Genomic DNA, 16,006 nt, shown 5'->3' on the forward strand with positions numbered 1-16,006 from the left:
AATCCAGGGTTACTAAAAACGTGTGAAAACCGGCACCAGACACCGGGAAGAAGATTTGTTTTTAGCCTCAGGTTCTCAGCAAAGATGATTAAATATTTCCAGCATCCTAAGTGATTCGTAATCTCTGAATGAAATCTGATAAAGTGGAACTTGGGCTGAAAATGAAAATTCTATCCCCTATTTCATCACGTGCGGGAAAGAACTTGGCTAAGTGGTTTCATGGAGCACCAGATGCCTTTGCAGTTTTGGGGCGCAGGGGGGTTTGAGGTTCCCTGGAGCAAAGGGAAGGATGGCTCCCCAGGTGCAGTGAGGCTGCAGGTAGCAGGGTGGCCCCGCATCCCTGCAGGCTGTGCACCCAGAGCCAGCTGCTGCCTGTCACAGGCCCTGCAAGCCGTTCTCTTTCAACACAGCGCCTGGAGTCTTCTGTGAAGGAATCCAGCTTTCTTCTGTGATGCCTTCTTACCATGACCTCACAGTTAACATCATTAGATCAATACCTGCATTTCTCCCCTCTCCTTTACTCTACAGCTAAGAATGCATGCTACAGTTTGGTGCAAAGATCCTGAAAAGAAAATGAACGTCATTTTGACATGGCTGAGGTTGACACTGACCACAGCTAAAACACTTTTTAAACACCGCTGGCTGTGTTTTCCTCCAAGTGAGACAGGGAGCCACTTTCCCCTTCTGTCCCGGCCTCTTTCGGGCCCTCGTCAGACCAGCCTGTTGGATTGGCTAATGCAAAAGAGTGCAGATCATTTTCTTGTGATCTGGAAAATAAATAAAGATTTATTTGAAAGAAAATAAATGAAGATTTGTCGTTAGGTAATTATATATTACAATGTTAAATATTATTCTGTTGGGAGCAAGAAGTAAACCTGTAAGAATAGGCAGGTTTCCAAATACTGACATTAACTCCTGGTTCAGATTTTCAAAGCCCACTATTCTCCCTCCCACCATCCCCCTCCTGCCTTATCCTTAATTCTACCTCTTCCTAGCTCTTCACTGCTATACAGTGGAATCTCTGATGCTTCTGGCAACTTTGCGTTATTAGCAAGGGATGGCGCTTTGTTATTAGATTGCATTTTATTTCCTTCAAGCTCAATGTGTACCTGATATTGGAGGGCTCTCCCTATGGGTTGAGATTGAGAGATGCTGCAGATGGTGTGGTTTTATTACTTTTGCGGGCCCCGTTTCCTTGCAGCCAGGTGAGAAACCTGGCTGTGCAGGCTGAAGGACAGGGTGCGTTGCCTTGCCTGAGCCCAGCATCCACGGCCCGGAATGGCCGCTTTTGCTTGTACTGCAGAATGGCGGGAGGCACCTGCTCTTCTGCTGACTTCAGATGCCTGTTCCAATGAAGAGATCAGTAGGCATTTAGTACAGCTCTCCTGGCCTCTTTGCACCATGGGTCTAGTTTACCATCGCCTCCTGGGGAAATAGGTATAATTTTCTTTTAGCCAGCTTTATATACCATGTCACGTTATATAAGACAAACATACGGCTTCCACTAGGAGAGCATTTCCAAAGGTCCCAGCCTTTGTAGAGTATTAGTGGATTGGGAAAGCTTTTACATTGAGCATACAGTGAGGCATGCATGATGCCAGCCTGCTGAGCCAGAAGCTCTCTGAGGCAAAGAAATCCATAGAACGTAGCTGATGATGCCACACACTGCCGGCATATCAACTCTGATCGTCTTAGCTAGCCTAGATAGAATAATCAAACAGAACAAAAACCATTTTCAAGGTAAATAATAATAAAACACACATTATTAAAATGAAAAACTACTAAACAGCCTATTGTCCCTAAATGTGCACAGTCCCATTTGACGTCTAGAGCTAAAACTTCATTTTCTTTCCATCCCTCTTCTGTTTCCAGCGTTCTGGGAAGAAGCCCAGAGCATCAAGCACTTTACTGTGTATGGTTTAGGATGCGCTCATTCATGTGCCATAGAGCATGGGGCTTTGAGTAAGAATTTAAAACTCAGAAAGAAACCCAATTTGAATATGGGCAGGACACATCGACCACTTCAACTAGAAATGGAAATGCCCCAGAGAAGGCAAAATGCTGGTGGGAAGGGCTTCCCAAACTCCAAGTCTTTGATGTTGCAATGGAAGACAACTTCTCCATTCACCACGAGTTCCACCACATTCCAGTCTTCTATCTTCTCTAGGATGGCCTGGTGTCCATCTTTAGCCAACACAGCTGGAAAAGATGGGGAAGGACGTGGGTGCCACGGGGACAGATGAACCTGATATGCAGGTGTCTTCATGGATGGCAGCGACTGGTCTGCTCTCCAGTTGTTCATGGCTGTAACTCAACATCCCTGGTGGGTGCCCACCTGGTACTGGCCCCGATGTGTCCTCCCCTTTGCTGGGAAGCACAGCCAGAGACCTGAAAAATTTTTGTTTTGGTTGTGATTTGCCCCAGAGCCATATGATCAGTGAAAATATGAGCTTTCTCTAGGAATAGTTTTGAGCCTTTCTTATAGAGGTGATGCTCAGTGTTGGAGGGGATTTACAGAATTAGGTAAAGTCTTACCCTGATGATGGAAATATAAACTGGTCACCTTTCTAGAGGGCAGTTTGGAAGTACATACCAAAAGCCTCAAATGCCTCACAAAAATTAGAATTAAAAAATGATTCTAATCTCTGGCCCAGGAAATTGCACTTATAAGAAAGCTCCCTAAGGAAAAAATCAGAAATACAGACTTTTGCAACAAGGCAGGCTTTTGCAACAAGATATTCCTTTCTGTACTATTATAATAGCAAAATACTGTGAATAACTTACATGCCCAATAATAAGAAGATGGTCAAGTAAATGGTGGCAAATGCATATGATGAGATTTTATTTGGACATTTCAAAAATGTTTATAAATTTTTAATAGCAAGAAAAATATTTGTAATATAAGCAAAAAATCAGGGTACATGTATAATATATATTAAAATGTGTATTCAGGAACTTCCCTGGTGGTCCAGTGGTTAAGAATCCACCTGCCAATGCAGGCGACACGGGTTTGATCCCTGGTCTGGGAAGATCCCATGTGCTGCGGAGCAACTAAGCCCGTGCGATACAACTACCAAAGCCAGTGCGCTCTAGAGCCCACGCGCCACAACTACTGAGCTTGTTCTCCTAGAGCCCGTGCTCTGCCACAAGAGAAGTCACTGTAATGAGAAGCATGTGCACCTCAATGAAGAATAGCCCTTGCTCACTGCAGCTAGAGAAAGCCCGCGCACAGCAATGAAGATCCAGTGCAGCCTAAATCAATCAATCAATCAATAAAAATATGTATTCAGTGCAATTCATGTGTATATATTAGGAAAAAAGAAAATATCCAGTGATTATCCCTCTGTGGTGAGATTATGAGAAACTTAAAAAAATTCTTTTAGCATATTCTAGATTTTCTATAAAAATCAGGGAAAAAAATTTTTTTAAAGCTAATGGACTAAATTTTTATTCTCCCCTTTGGAATCTGCATTTTGGTTATTACTTACATTCAACAGCTCCTTTCCTAGAGATCAGCTATGGGAAAATTGTTAGATTTATTCTCTATTGTGGAAATGCAAGGCTATATGGGTTTAGGAGAAATGATGTGCATGGGACAGCCTGGAGCTCTGTTTTCTCCAACACATTTCTCCCCACGTTTCCTGATATGTTCACCCTATAACCTCACTGTTAGGGTTGGTTCACTAAATCACCACCTTTGGCAGTCTTCATTCGTTGGTGAGAATTGTGGTTAGAATGGAAAGAGAAATCAGATGGTGGGCATGTTTTTTAAAGTCTTAGCATTTCAATCAGTCCTATGTGCAGAAAAGCAGACAGCTATGTCAGTTAATTGCATTTAATTACAGAGACAATTGCTGTTTCAAAATGTTGCCATGTCCACTTCTTCTCTTTCAATCAGTTCAAGAACATCCAGCCCCAACTGTGAACATTTTAATTGCGTGATTTTAATTTCACTTCTGGAAAGGAACTTCAAAAAGCAACTCAGCGAGGATCTCCATTAACAAGATAGTGCTCCTTGGGTACCCAGTGGTGGCCCTAATTGTCCCTGTGACTGCTGCTAACACCTCTCTCTACAGAACACCGGCATCTTTTTCTTTGGCATATTTATGTTATTGTATCCTATTTAAGTGTCTTGTTCTTAAACATCTTTAGAGGAAGGCACTCAGTTTGGACCAGTGACTTGTTTAAATGAAGCAGTCCACCCAGTTTGGAATGGCCAGTGAATCGTCCGGGGAGGCATGAAGGCAGTTTGTGGGCAGAGAATTCTGGGGATCAGATACTCCCCCAGCAGCGCCCCCTCTGGAGAGGGGAGTTATAGCCAGAGAGGGAAAAGCTGCAAGCTGGTAGGTAGGAGGCGATTTGGCCTCCATGACCTTGGCGTTGCATTGTCTGAAGACGCTCCTGGGACATGTACTTCAATTTGATTGGGAGAAATCAGGAACAAAACAGCTTCTCCGTGCCCACCTTACACCCCACCTCTGGGGGCAAGGTGCTACCTCTATTCTGATAACACATAATACCAGCTCTCTAAATCCTGGGGGTTCTGGAGAGAAGGGGTGCAGGTTCCACCTGGGGCCGGTCCCTGTGACCGGGAGTGTAAGGGAGGAGGGGCTCTGTAGAAGGAGACCCGGGAAGGTGTGTACCCCACAGCCTGCTATGGCCCTTTCCCTGCAGAGCACATCTCACCAAGCCTCATGTAACATCTGCGTTTGGAGTTTGTTTTATGAGAACAGCAGCACTATTTCGTGGCAAGGTTTACCTAAGAAATAGGGTTTAATCCACCGAATAACCCACCCTATGGAGGTGGCGGCAGTGCCAAAAATGGGAATATGCCTCAACATCTGAGCAAATGACGTCCCACAGGAAGAAATCCTCCTCATCATACCATGTCAGTCCTCATTTTGCCTTACAAAGCCCCGTGTCTCCTTCACTGACCACAGTCCACCCTCCCCCCCGCCCCACCCTGGGCCTGGTGTTAATACAGCTTGTTGAATAAACAAGCTCCTAATGGCGCTGGGCACCTCCAACGATTCTTTTGGACCCCGAGTGACGTAAATCTGAGTCTTATCAAAGCGATAGGCCACCTCTGAGTCTACTTCATCTACTCATCCTCAGGATGCCTGTCCCCTTCTCACCACTCCAGGATGTGTTGAGCCCAGCTGCAGGGCGGCCAGTGCAGGCTTAAGGGATCAAACTCGGAGAAGCACCAGAATTCCTGCAGCTCATCCAAATGCCACCTCTCTATATGGAGGACACATTTTTTTCCTATGAGCTGCTATGGGTTGTCTATTCAAAGAAAGGTCAGATAAATATACTCCATGCAACAAAGTCTTTGCAAAGGCAGTGGCTAAACTCCAGCATAAATCAACCAGAAGCTGTAAGGCCACCCGCAGAAAACCTGACTCTTTGAAGTGGCATCTCATTCTTCAAGGGGGATCTGGGTGAACTGGAGGGTTATGGAAAAGCCTCCCTCTTCTCAGTACTGGTGGAATCGTGTGCCACCTGCAAATGATTTACATGTTCCTGGTTAGGAAGTCAAGGCAAACAGACAGGCATCTCCCCCTCCTCTGCTCGGCACAGATGCAAAGCCAATGACTATTAACGTGTGTAGCTAATGCATAGCTAGGGACAGGGGGATGGTACACAGAGCAACTTAGCTAAATAAGGATGGATTCTATTCTTATGAGTCTTTTCCTTTTTAGCAGGTCATTTGGCAGACTTAAGTACAGCAGGCAAGGCACAACCATGGCGAGGGAAATTAACACTTCTTGTTCAGCATTAGTTAGTTTAATTTCATCAGTATTGAGGCCATAGTCAGGACACTTTTGCTAAGCTATTATAATTCATGGGTAATAAAGAAAGAAATAAACTTTTCAGATTGCTTAAGGCATGGTAAATTCAGGAGAGATCAGGCATATTTCCAAAGCCAGCAGGGTTTCGGGAAATGATAAAAGGGCTATGATTTTTAAAGAAATGCACAGAACTCAGAGGCAGATTTTACAAATGAGAGCCTGCAAATGCACCACTCTGTGCTTGGTGTGATGTTAGTTGGGTCTAAAATGATGGGGGGAGTGTTGAACAGAGAAAGGGGAGCAGATGCTCCCTGCTTTGCTTCTGTTAACACCCCAGCATTTGTCACCAGCCCTCAGTAAATGTTGGCTGCCAGTATTATATGAACTACCATTCAGGGATATACAAAGCTAACTTTAAAAATCAACCACCTGCTGATACCTTGCAATACTCAAGTCTCCTTCAATCATAAAAATTCTCCCCTTGATCCTCTTAAAATACGCCTTCCCCTCCCCTACTGTGGGAAGAGCTGCCTGGGCTCTTTATTTCCTCATCTCTACCACTCCTTTACCTCCTGCAGTTGGAGCCTCTGCCCACCTTCTCCTGAACTTGCATCGTCAGAGGCGAAGACCCATTAGCACATTCAGTGGCTCACCCAGTTCTCCCCCACCCTTCCAGCAGATTCATGCTCTGATCTATCTCCTTTCTTGCTTCTTAAAACACTTGTGCTGGTAAAAACATATTTTAAACTCTAAAACTTTATCAGATTATAAATGTAATGCAGACTGATGAGTTCTTAAAAACCTTAAAAATTACAGAAAAGGACACAGATTTAAAAATCGCCTATAATTCTTCCCCTCCCCCTCCTTTTGTCTTTTTCAGTGGAAGTGAGATCATAGTGTGCATAAAATTCCGGAATATGCTTTATTCCTTTAACACGATGGCTGTGGCAATCCAGCCCCATCAGTACACACAGATCTGCCGTGTTGCGTTTCATGTGACAGATGTACTGCGATATAGCCAGTCATTCCTTTTTCCGGTCGTTTCCAATTTTTCAAGATGACCAAGGAATGCAGAAAATCTTCATGGGCATGTTTCCATGTACATGTGCGAGTTTTTATATATTTATGAAACTGAGAAATGGAGTAGCTGGATTCTACAGTATACAGTTAAATTTTAAGACACTGCCAGGTTGCCCCCCAAAGTTACTGGGCCAACTTCCCCTCCCATCACAGGTCTTTGGGAACACTCTATGTCCTTCATCAACCATGGATTTATCTTTTTCTAGAGATAACTCCTGCTAACTGTTTGGTGCCTATTAGCTATTTTCTTCTTGAACTCCTCATCTCACTTGCCTTCTGTACCTCCAGATTCTCTCCTACCGTTGCAGCCCTCAGAGGGACCACTGCCCATATCCTGTGGTCTGCCTGGTTCTCACCTTCTGTGGTTCCAGCGTTCGCTCCACGCAGGTTCATTTTAACTAGTATTTATCAGTCCTTCAGATATGCCAGGCACAGTTCCAGACCCTGGGACAGAGCAGAGAACAGAACAGACAAGAATCCCTGAGCCCCTGAAGCATTCATCCCGGTAGGAGAGAAGGATAACAAGAGAAATAGGTGAAATATATGTTATGTTGGATACCAATGAGCGCTAGGAAGAAATAAAAGAGGAGGGAAGGGAGATAAGGAAGAGGGAGACTGAGGGAAGTGTCGACATTGTCAATGGAGATGCTCAAGGAAGACCTGTCTGTGAAGGTGACTTTTGAGAAAGACCTGAAGGCTGAGAGAGTAAAGAGAAAAGACCAGGGACTTCCCTGGTGGTGCAGTGGTTAAGAATCTGCCTGCTAATGCAGGGGACACGGGTTCAAGCCCTGGTCCGAGAGGGTAAGTAGCAACAGGGGGAGATGAGGTCAGGGAAGTCATCAGGAGCCTGGCAGGCCACTGTAGGAGCAACCAGAATGTTCTCAGAGGCAAGGGCCATGCTCTGACTCAGGTTTAATGGCATCACCTGGCTTTGAGAACATACTGCAGGGGACAAGGTGGTCGCAGTGGGCTCAGTGAGAAAGCCAGGGCGGTGATCCAAGCAAGAGATGACTGACGGTGGCTTGGACAAAGAGACCGAGGGTGGTGGCAGCGAGGTTAAGGCATGGTTGAATTCTGTCGGGATGCTTTGAAGATAGAGCCAACAGAATGTGCTGCTAGACTAGATGGGGAGTGTGAGGGAAAGAGAGTAGAGAAAGATGCCTGCAAGGTTTTTGGCTTGAGTAAGTGAAAGAATGGCACTGCTATGAACTGAGATGGAAAAAATGCAGGAGGGACTGGTGAGTATTAGGAGTCTGGTTTAGATATTTTGGACATATTGGTCCGAGATGCCTATTAAGCATCCCAATGACAATGAGAGGTCCTGACTGCAGATATATGATCTGCAAATCTTTTCTCCCATTCTATAGATTGTCTTTTCACTTTTTTAGTAGTGTCCTTCGATGCACAAAAGTTTTTAACTGTAATGAATTTCAGTTGTTCTGATTTTTGTTTTGTTGCCTATGCTTTTGGTGTTCAAGACATACTTGCCAAATCTAATCTATTAAGCATCCCAATGACAATGAGAGGTCCTGACTGCAGATATATGATCTGCAAATCTTTTCTCCCATTCTATAGATTGTCTTTTCACTTTTTTAGTAGTGTCCTTCGATGCACAAAAGTTTTTAACTGTAATGAATTTCAGTTGTTCTGATTTTTGTTTTGTTGCCTATGCTTTCGGTGTTCAAGACATACTTGCCAAATCTAAGGTCATTCAGAATTGCCCCTATGTTTCCTTCTAAGAGTTTTTTAGTTTCTAAATTTAGACCTCTGATCAATTTCGAGTTAATTTTTATATATGGTATAAGGGTCTAACTTCATTCAAAAGATATTCATGTAGATATCCACTTTCCCCAGGACAAATTGTTAAAGAGAATGTTCTTAATGCATTGAGCAGTCCTGACTCTCACGACAAAAGTCAATTGACTATAAAGGTGATGGTTTACTTCTAGACTCTCAATTCTATTCCATTGGTCTATATACTTATCCTTATGACAGTACCACACTATTTTGATTACTATAACTTTGAGTAAGTTATGAAATCAGCAAGTGTGATACCTCCAACTTTGTTCTTTCTTGAGATTGTTTGGGCTAGTCTCAGTCCCTTGAAATTACCTATGAATTTTAGGATGAGTTTTTCCATTTCTGCAAAAACACCACCATTGAGATTTTGATAGGAATTGCATTGAATCTGTATACTGCTTTGGGAAGTATTGTCATCTAACAATATTAAGTCTTTCAATCCATGCACCTGGTATATTTTTCCATTTACTTAGGTTTTCTTTGATTTCTTTTAGCAATTTTTGTAGTTTTCAGTGTGTAAGATTTGCACCTCCTTGGTTAGATCTGTTCATATGTGTTTTGTTCTTTTAGATGCTATTGTAAATGGAATTGTTAACTTCCTTTTGAGATGGTTCATTGTTAGTTACAGAATTACAATTGATTTTTGTGTGTTGATATTTTTAAATTAATTAATTACTTTTTGGCTGCACTGGGTCTTCGTTGCTGCGCGTGGGCTTCAGTTGTGGCGAGCGGGGGCTACTCTTTGTTGTGGAGCACGGGCTGTAGGCACGCAGGCTCAGTAGTTGTCGTGCACGGGCTTAGTTGCTCCGCAGCATGTGGGATCTTCCCGGACCAGGGCTTGAACCCGTGTCCCCTGCATTGGCAGACGGATTCTTAACCACTGCGCCACCAGGGAAGTCCTGTGTGTTGATTTTGTATAGTTAAACTGTGCTGATTTTTTTTATTAGTTCAAACAGTGTTTTTGTAAACTCTAGGGTTTTCTAGCCAGACACTGGATCTGGAGCACAGCCCCCTGAACCTCGCCTCCCATCTCCATCCACTTAGGGAGTACTGTTACTTTTACTTTAATCCACTACCCCTTTAAGGCTGTCCTGGTCCAAGCTACTATCATCTCTCCCCTGGACCACCACAACCATCCCTTGTCTCCCTGCTTCCATTCTTGGCCCCCTCTAATCTGTTCTACTCACAGCAGCCACAGTTTATTTCCCCTGTCTAATACTACATAGCCCTGCAGGATCTGGCCCCTGTCCACCTCTCTAGCCTCATCTTCCCATCAGTTCAACAAATACATAGGTCATTTGTTCATGCTTCCAGCCTTTGCAGATATTAGTCCCCCTACCTGGAGTGCTCTTTCTTCCTTTACCTGGTTAGCTTCTCCTCATTCTTTAAAGCTCAACTCAGATGTAATTCAGGCAAGTAAACCTTTCCAGATCTCTGTCCTCTCCCCTCCAATTATGGCCAGTGGCAGGTCCCACTATGATTACGCTCCTGTGTCAGAGCCTTGGCACAGCTGTCAGTTAGCAGTCAACAATGACACAGTCACTTCAAGGACACGTATCATGTTCACCAGTGTGTCCCCAGTACCTGGAAGAGTGTCCAACACATATTATTTGCTCAGTGAAGGTTTGTTGCATGAATGGATGATCAAGGGACAGACTCTCTGCCATTTTTCAGCCACGTACCTTGGAAAAGTCACTTAATATTCCTGCTTCTCAGTTTCCCAATGTGTAAAGCAGGGTATGTAATATTTTCTATCCAGGTAATTTGCATTTACTACCCAGCACCCAGTGGGCTCACAGTGTATGTTTCTTCCTGCTCTAATATTGAGGCAGCAGAAGCCAGAAGAAGATGCTAAAACATCCTGCAGCTGTGGGGCTTAGGGCCGACTTTCCAGAGGAAGTGGCACTCGGTCTAGGTCTGAGGAATGAAGGAAGTCTAGGAAGAGGGCACAGCCGGCACAGATGCTCAGAGGCTGCGGTGTACCTGGGCGCACTCAACTGGGTGGCCCTTTGGCGCTCAGCTGCCTACCTAACAGGCCCTCCAAGCGGTAGGTGCGGTGCTCCACTGACAGGCCGACTGAGCTGGACGGCCCCTAGGGCATGATGACCAACGCGTTCCTGGGCGTGGCCGGGCCTCCTGCTGGGGTTACGGGGCAGTACACGCTGCTAGGTAACTGCTTTTCAGGCCCTTGGGAATGGGCGTGGTCGTGCGTGGGTGGGCAGGGCCACGAAGGGTGGGCATGGAGCTCGAAGATCCCCTGCACCCCAAGTCCTCTGCCAAGTGCCTGGCGTAGGGACTGGGGGTGAGGAGTCTCCCTTCTTGAATGCCTGCACCAACTACTGTGTGCCCTCTGCTGGGGTGCAAAAAGGCCACTTGCTCTCGTCACTGGCGCAGCCCGGTAAACACGGAATTTCAACTTGGTACGGCAAGTGTTAATGATAAATAACAACAATAGCCAACGTTTACAGCTAGTTACAGAAAGTATGTGTCAGGCGACAAGCTAAGCACCTTCCGTGTTATCTCGTTTAATCATTTTACCGTTTCTATGAAATAGGCTGTAATTTGTATTTACAAAACTGAGCGTCAGAGGTGTCAAGTAACCTTCCCAGGCAAGTCAGGCGTGTAGCATGGACTGGAAACCTTTGTAAGGTTTACATAGATGTCTTTTTATTGATCCTGCCTGGGGTTTGTTGGGACACTTAAAACTTTGAATTTAAATCCTTCACCTGTTTTCGGAAAATTTTGAGCCATTATCTCTTCACATATTGCTTCTGTCCCATTTTCTCACTTTTCAGGGACTCCAGTTAAATGTACGTAAGACTTTCTCAATGTATTCTCACTGTATTCCTGCTGTATTCTTCGCACAGTCTCTTCTCTCCTGTGTTTTTCTCTCTTTCTTTCTTCCGTGCTTCTTTTGGGATTGTGTGTATGTGTGTATTCATGGATTGATTGATTCATTCATTCATTCATTTTTACCTGTAATCCATTTTACTAATTTTTCTGCAGTTGTGTCTTAAATACTATCAAAACCATTAATCTGGTTATTTCAGTTATTTATTTTTCAATTCAAGAATTTTAGTTTGGTCCCTTTTCAAATTTGCTGTGCCACTTTTTAGAGTTCAGTTTCTTGCCAAGTTTTTCAGTTTGGTTTTAGCTTCTTAATCATAGTAAAAATACTTGTTTTATAGTCTGTGTTTGGGAATTCCATTCTCTAGAGACCCCATGTGTCTGTTTCTGTTGTTATTTCTGCTAGTTTCTGTCATTTTGTCTTGTCTCCTAGAGTGCTTGGTTTCCTTTAATTGTGTACTGGACATTGTACTAGAAAAATTATTTGTCGAAATAAGTTGAGGCCAAGAAAGATGTTATTTTCCTCTATAGATGACTTTATTTTTCACTTCTTGCCAGGTCCTGGTGGCACCAGCGACCCAGGATCATCTTAATACAATTTCAGGACTTGAGATTTTCTGAGCCATCCAGATGGCCTGAAACTGGGCTGCAGTCCATGTGGAGGTTGGTTTATTTATATTTTTTCCTCATTTCTGTGGTGCAGTCTTTTTGGATCCTAACCCAATGAGGATTGTAGATTACCAGGCTTCCCCCCCTTGGTGGTGTTAGACTCCAATTTTTGTTAAGCCTAACTCTGCAAACTCCAAATTGCATCTCATCTTCTAGGTTGCCTATTCAATATCACTAGATAGTTCCAGAGAAAAAGTATCTCCAGTGCTATGCTTACTCTCATCCTCTTCCTGATCTTAATCCAGTTAGCTCTTTTCTTGATTTTTCAAGAAGATTTAAAAAAACATATGTGACAGATTTTTAAAGATGTCTTATGTAGGAAGCATAGTCTGAATTAAACTACTCTACCGTTATCAGAAACAGAAGTTCACCCATTGAATATTTCGCCGGAGTTGCATTGAATCTAGAAATCGATTTGGGGAAAACTGAATCTTTCTGACGCCTTCCTATTTATTATATTGAAATACCTCTCCTTTATTTAGATCTTCTTCAATGTCTTTAAGTATAGTTGATTATTATCTGTGCATGGCTCTGCATGTCTTTTGTTAAACTTATTGCAAGTTTCTATTGTAAGTTGTGTATTTCACATTGTGATTTTATTGCTGTATAAAATGAAGATGACTTTTATATATTGATTTTATATAAGCTACCTTGACCGTTTCTTATGATTTCTATTAATTGTAGATTCTTTTGAGTTTTCTATGTAGACAATCATACTGTCTACAAACAATGATAATTTTATTTACTTGAGTAAGCCTTTCTTTTTTCCTTCTTATTGGACAGGCTAGAACCTCTAGTGGAATGAAGAATAGAAGTGATAATACTGCCTATCGTCTCCTTAACCCTGATTTTATTTTAGCTTTATTTTTTAAATATTTATTTATTTATTTTTGGCTGCGTCGGGTCTTAGCTGCGGCACGCGGGCTTCTCTCTAGTTGCGGCGCGCGGGCTCTAGAGCGCATGGGCTTAGTTGCCCCGCACATGTGGGATCTCAGTTCCCCGACCAGGGATTGAACCCGGGTCCCCTGCATTGGAAGGCAGATTCTTAACCACTGGACCGCCAGGGAAGTCCCCTTACCCTGATTTTAAAGGATAGAAAACATTTCCAACATTTACCTATTTAGGATGATGTATATTGTATGTTTTTGTAGATTTTTGTCAAGCTAAGTTCTTTTCTAATTCCATTTTACTATGAGTTTTTTAAAATTATGAATGACTGTTGAATTTTTTGAATGTATTTTAGTGATTTTAATGATTAGAATGATCCTATTATTTTTATTCTTTAGGCTGTTGATGAGTAAATGACATTTAGATATCTTCTAATATTAAAATACTTTGCATTCTTAGATAAACCTGAATTGATCATGGGTGTATTATTTCTTTTATATTCTGTTAGAATTTGTTTGCTAGTATTTCATTTAGGATTTTTGGATATATATGCATGAGTTAAATGGGCCTGTAGTTTTTTTTTTTTTTTTTTTTCCGGTACGTGGGCCTCTCACTGCTGTGGCCTCTCCCTTTGCGGAGCACAGGCTCCGGACGCGCAGCCTCAGCAGCCATGGCTCACGGGCCCAGCCGCTCCGTGGCATGTGGGATCTTCCCGGACCGGGGCATGAACCCGTGTCCCCTGCATCAGCAGGCGGACTCTCAACCACTGTGCCACCAGGGAAGCCCGGGCCTGTAGTTTTTCTTTGTATGTCCTAGTCTGGTTTGGATATTAAAGTTACACTGGCTTCAGAGAATAAATAAGGGAGTATAGAAGAAGAGGGAATATCCCTTTATTTATTTTGTATACAACTGAAATGAGTACTTCTTAGAATGTTTGGTAGAACATGTCTATAAAATTTAATGTTCTTGACATCCCCCGTTTTTCCCCCGAGTGGGAAGACTTTAAATTATCACTTTGGTTTAAGATTTATAAGACTATCCAGAAATTTTATTTCTTCTTACATCAGTTTTAGTCAATTATATTTTTCTAAGAATTTTTCTGTTTTTAATCTGTTTTTAAATTTATTGCCATAAAGTGGTTGATGTGTTTTTGTTATCCTTTTATCATCTACTTTATTGTAGTTATGTCAGCTTTTTATTCATATTATTATTTATTTCTGACCTTCTCTTTTTATTTTGTTGGTTTTACCAGAGACTTGTCTATTTTGTTAGTCTTTTCAAAGAATCAACTTTTCCTTTATTTAGCTTCTCTATTGTTTTTTGCTTTCTCTTTCACTGAGAGCTGTTTTTATCTTTATTACTTTCTTTGAGTTTACTGTTCCTTCTGCTTTCTTTGAGTCTATTGTTTGGTCCTTTTTTCTTACTTTTAAATTACACTTAGCTCATCAATCTTGAGTCTTTCCTCTTTTCTGATGTAAGTATAAATTTCCCTCAAAGCATCGCTTTTGCTGTATCCCAGAGGTTTTGATATGAAGTATCTTTATTATCATCCTGCTCTAAGTATTTTAAAATTTCCCTTATTATCTCTTTTTTGACTATGAGTTTTAGAATGGTGTGTTTTCTGGATTTTGTAATATTCTTAACCATTTTCTCTTTGAATAGTGCTTTCCCCCCACTGTATCTAATCTCTCCTTTGTGAACTTCTATATGTATCTCTCCTGTACTTTTATTTTTTATATAATGTTAAACACATCTATTTCATGGCTTCTCTTTGAGTCATCTCTTTTCTCCAGCCTTTGTGATATTATTCACCCGTTTCTTTTATCCGCTGCTTTCCCTCCTGTGAGCCATCTCTTGTGCTGTTTGTATTTTTTGACTGTGAGCTCATTTTTAATGGAGTGTTTTCCCCCTGGGGGTTTGGTGTGTCCAGGGTTGTGGAGAGCGGTTTTATACTTGATTCTGCTGAGGCCCTTCGGATCTTACTAACCCAGGCAATTTAAATAAACTATTGGCTTGGAATTCCTGCTTTACAGATAAGGTGTATACATTCAGATTCTACATCCACATGTGGCATAAGCTTATAATTAGATTTCTCATGGATCTCTTTTTTCCACCATCTGCAGCCCTGAGTGAATGGCCTGGTTCCTTAATGCTCCCCTGGGCTGATGGGAAGAGTGTTTCTAGTCCTTTTTAGAAAAGTGTTGGGACACCCCTCTGAGGTTCCTTTTTTGTGAGGGGTGTTTAGCTGTATCTCCCACCTCGGCTGGGCTGAGGTTACGTCCTGTCAACTTGCAGGGGTGGAAAAGCCCACTGTCAACCACTGGAGTCTGTGTCTGGTCCGACATACCTTTAGCTCCCACTCACTGCTCTGTTTTGAACAGCCTTTTTTTTCTGGAATGTGGGGATTTCTTTTCTTTCTTTTGAACTTGACTCTATGTTTAAAATTTCCTTCCTCTTTGTGTGTATGTTTTTATAGGCAGAAGGGGCCCTTCTGTACCAGCTCAGCCTGCCATTTTGCAGGCTCCTTAAATATAAGAAATGGAGACCAAGGACAGAATCCTGGGGTCCAACGATATAAAAGGAACAGAAATAGAAAGTGAAATCCCACAAGGAGGTGGAAGAAGCAGAAAGAAAAGAACAAGGAGAGAGCTGGTCCTTAGGGAATGAGGGAGAACAGGGCTTTGAGAAAGATGAGGCCAGCTTTTCCCCCAGATGCCATACTATTCATCCTGCAGACTCAAGAGGCCTCTTTGGAAAGAAAACTCAGAGAAACATAAAAGCAGGGAGACTGCCTGAATTTATAAAGGGAAACCAAGGTACTGGTTTTCTCTCTACCCGCAAGAAGAACTGCTTAGGAGTAATTTGGAAACTCATGGCTGCTCTTGTGAACCTAGGAAGGACTCCTCCTTACATTTTTACCTGAATGTACC

General features: G+C 42.6%; 1 protein-coding gene across 1 annotated transcript; it reads right to left on the minus strand.

The window, feature by feature from the left end:
• Nucleotides 1–1,244: 1,244 nt before the first annotated feature.
• LOC307175469 (UPF0728 protein C10orf53 homolog) lies at nucleotides 1,245–15,421 on the minus strand (the record flags this gene model as incomplete). The annotated part of the gene is made up of 4 exons (XM_079900578.1): nucleotides 1,245–1,425; nucleotides 2,080–2,199; nucleotides 10,701–10,764; nucleotides 15,335–15,421. The coding sequence occupies 4 exons, from the start codon at nucleotides 15,419–15,421 to the stop codon at nucleotides 1,361–1,363; spliced, it is 336 nt and encodes a 111-aa protein (XP_079756704.1). The 3' UTR covers nucleotides 1,245–1,360.
• Nucleotides 15,422–16,006: the final 585 nt, after the last annotated feature.

Source organism: Stenella coeruleoalba (assembly GCF_951394435.1).
Source record: "Stenella coeruleoalba genome assembly, chromosome: 16".
In the NCBI taxonomy this organism is placed as follows: Eukaryota; Metazoa; Chordata; class Mammalia; order Artiodactyla; family Delphinidae; genus Stenella; species Stenella coeruleoalba.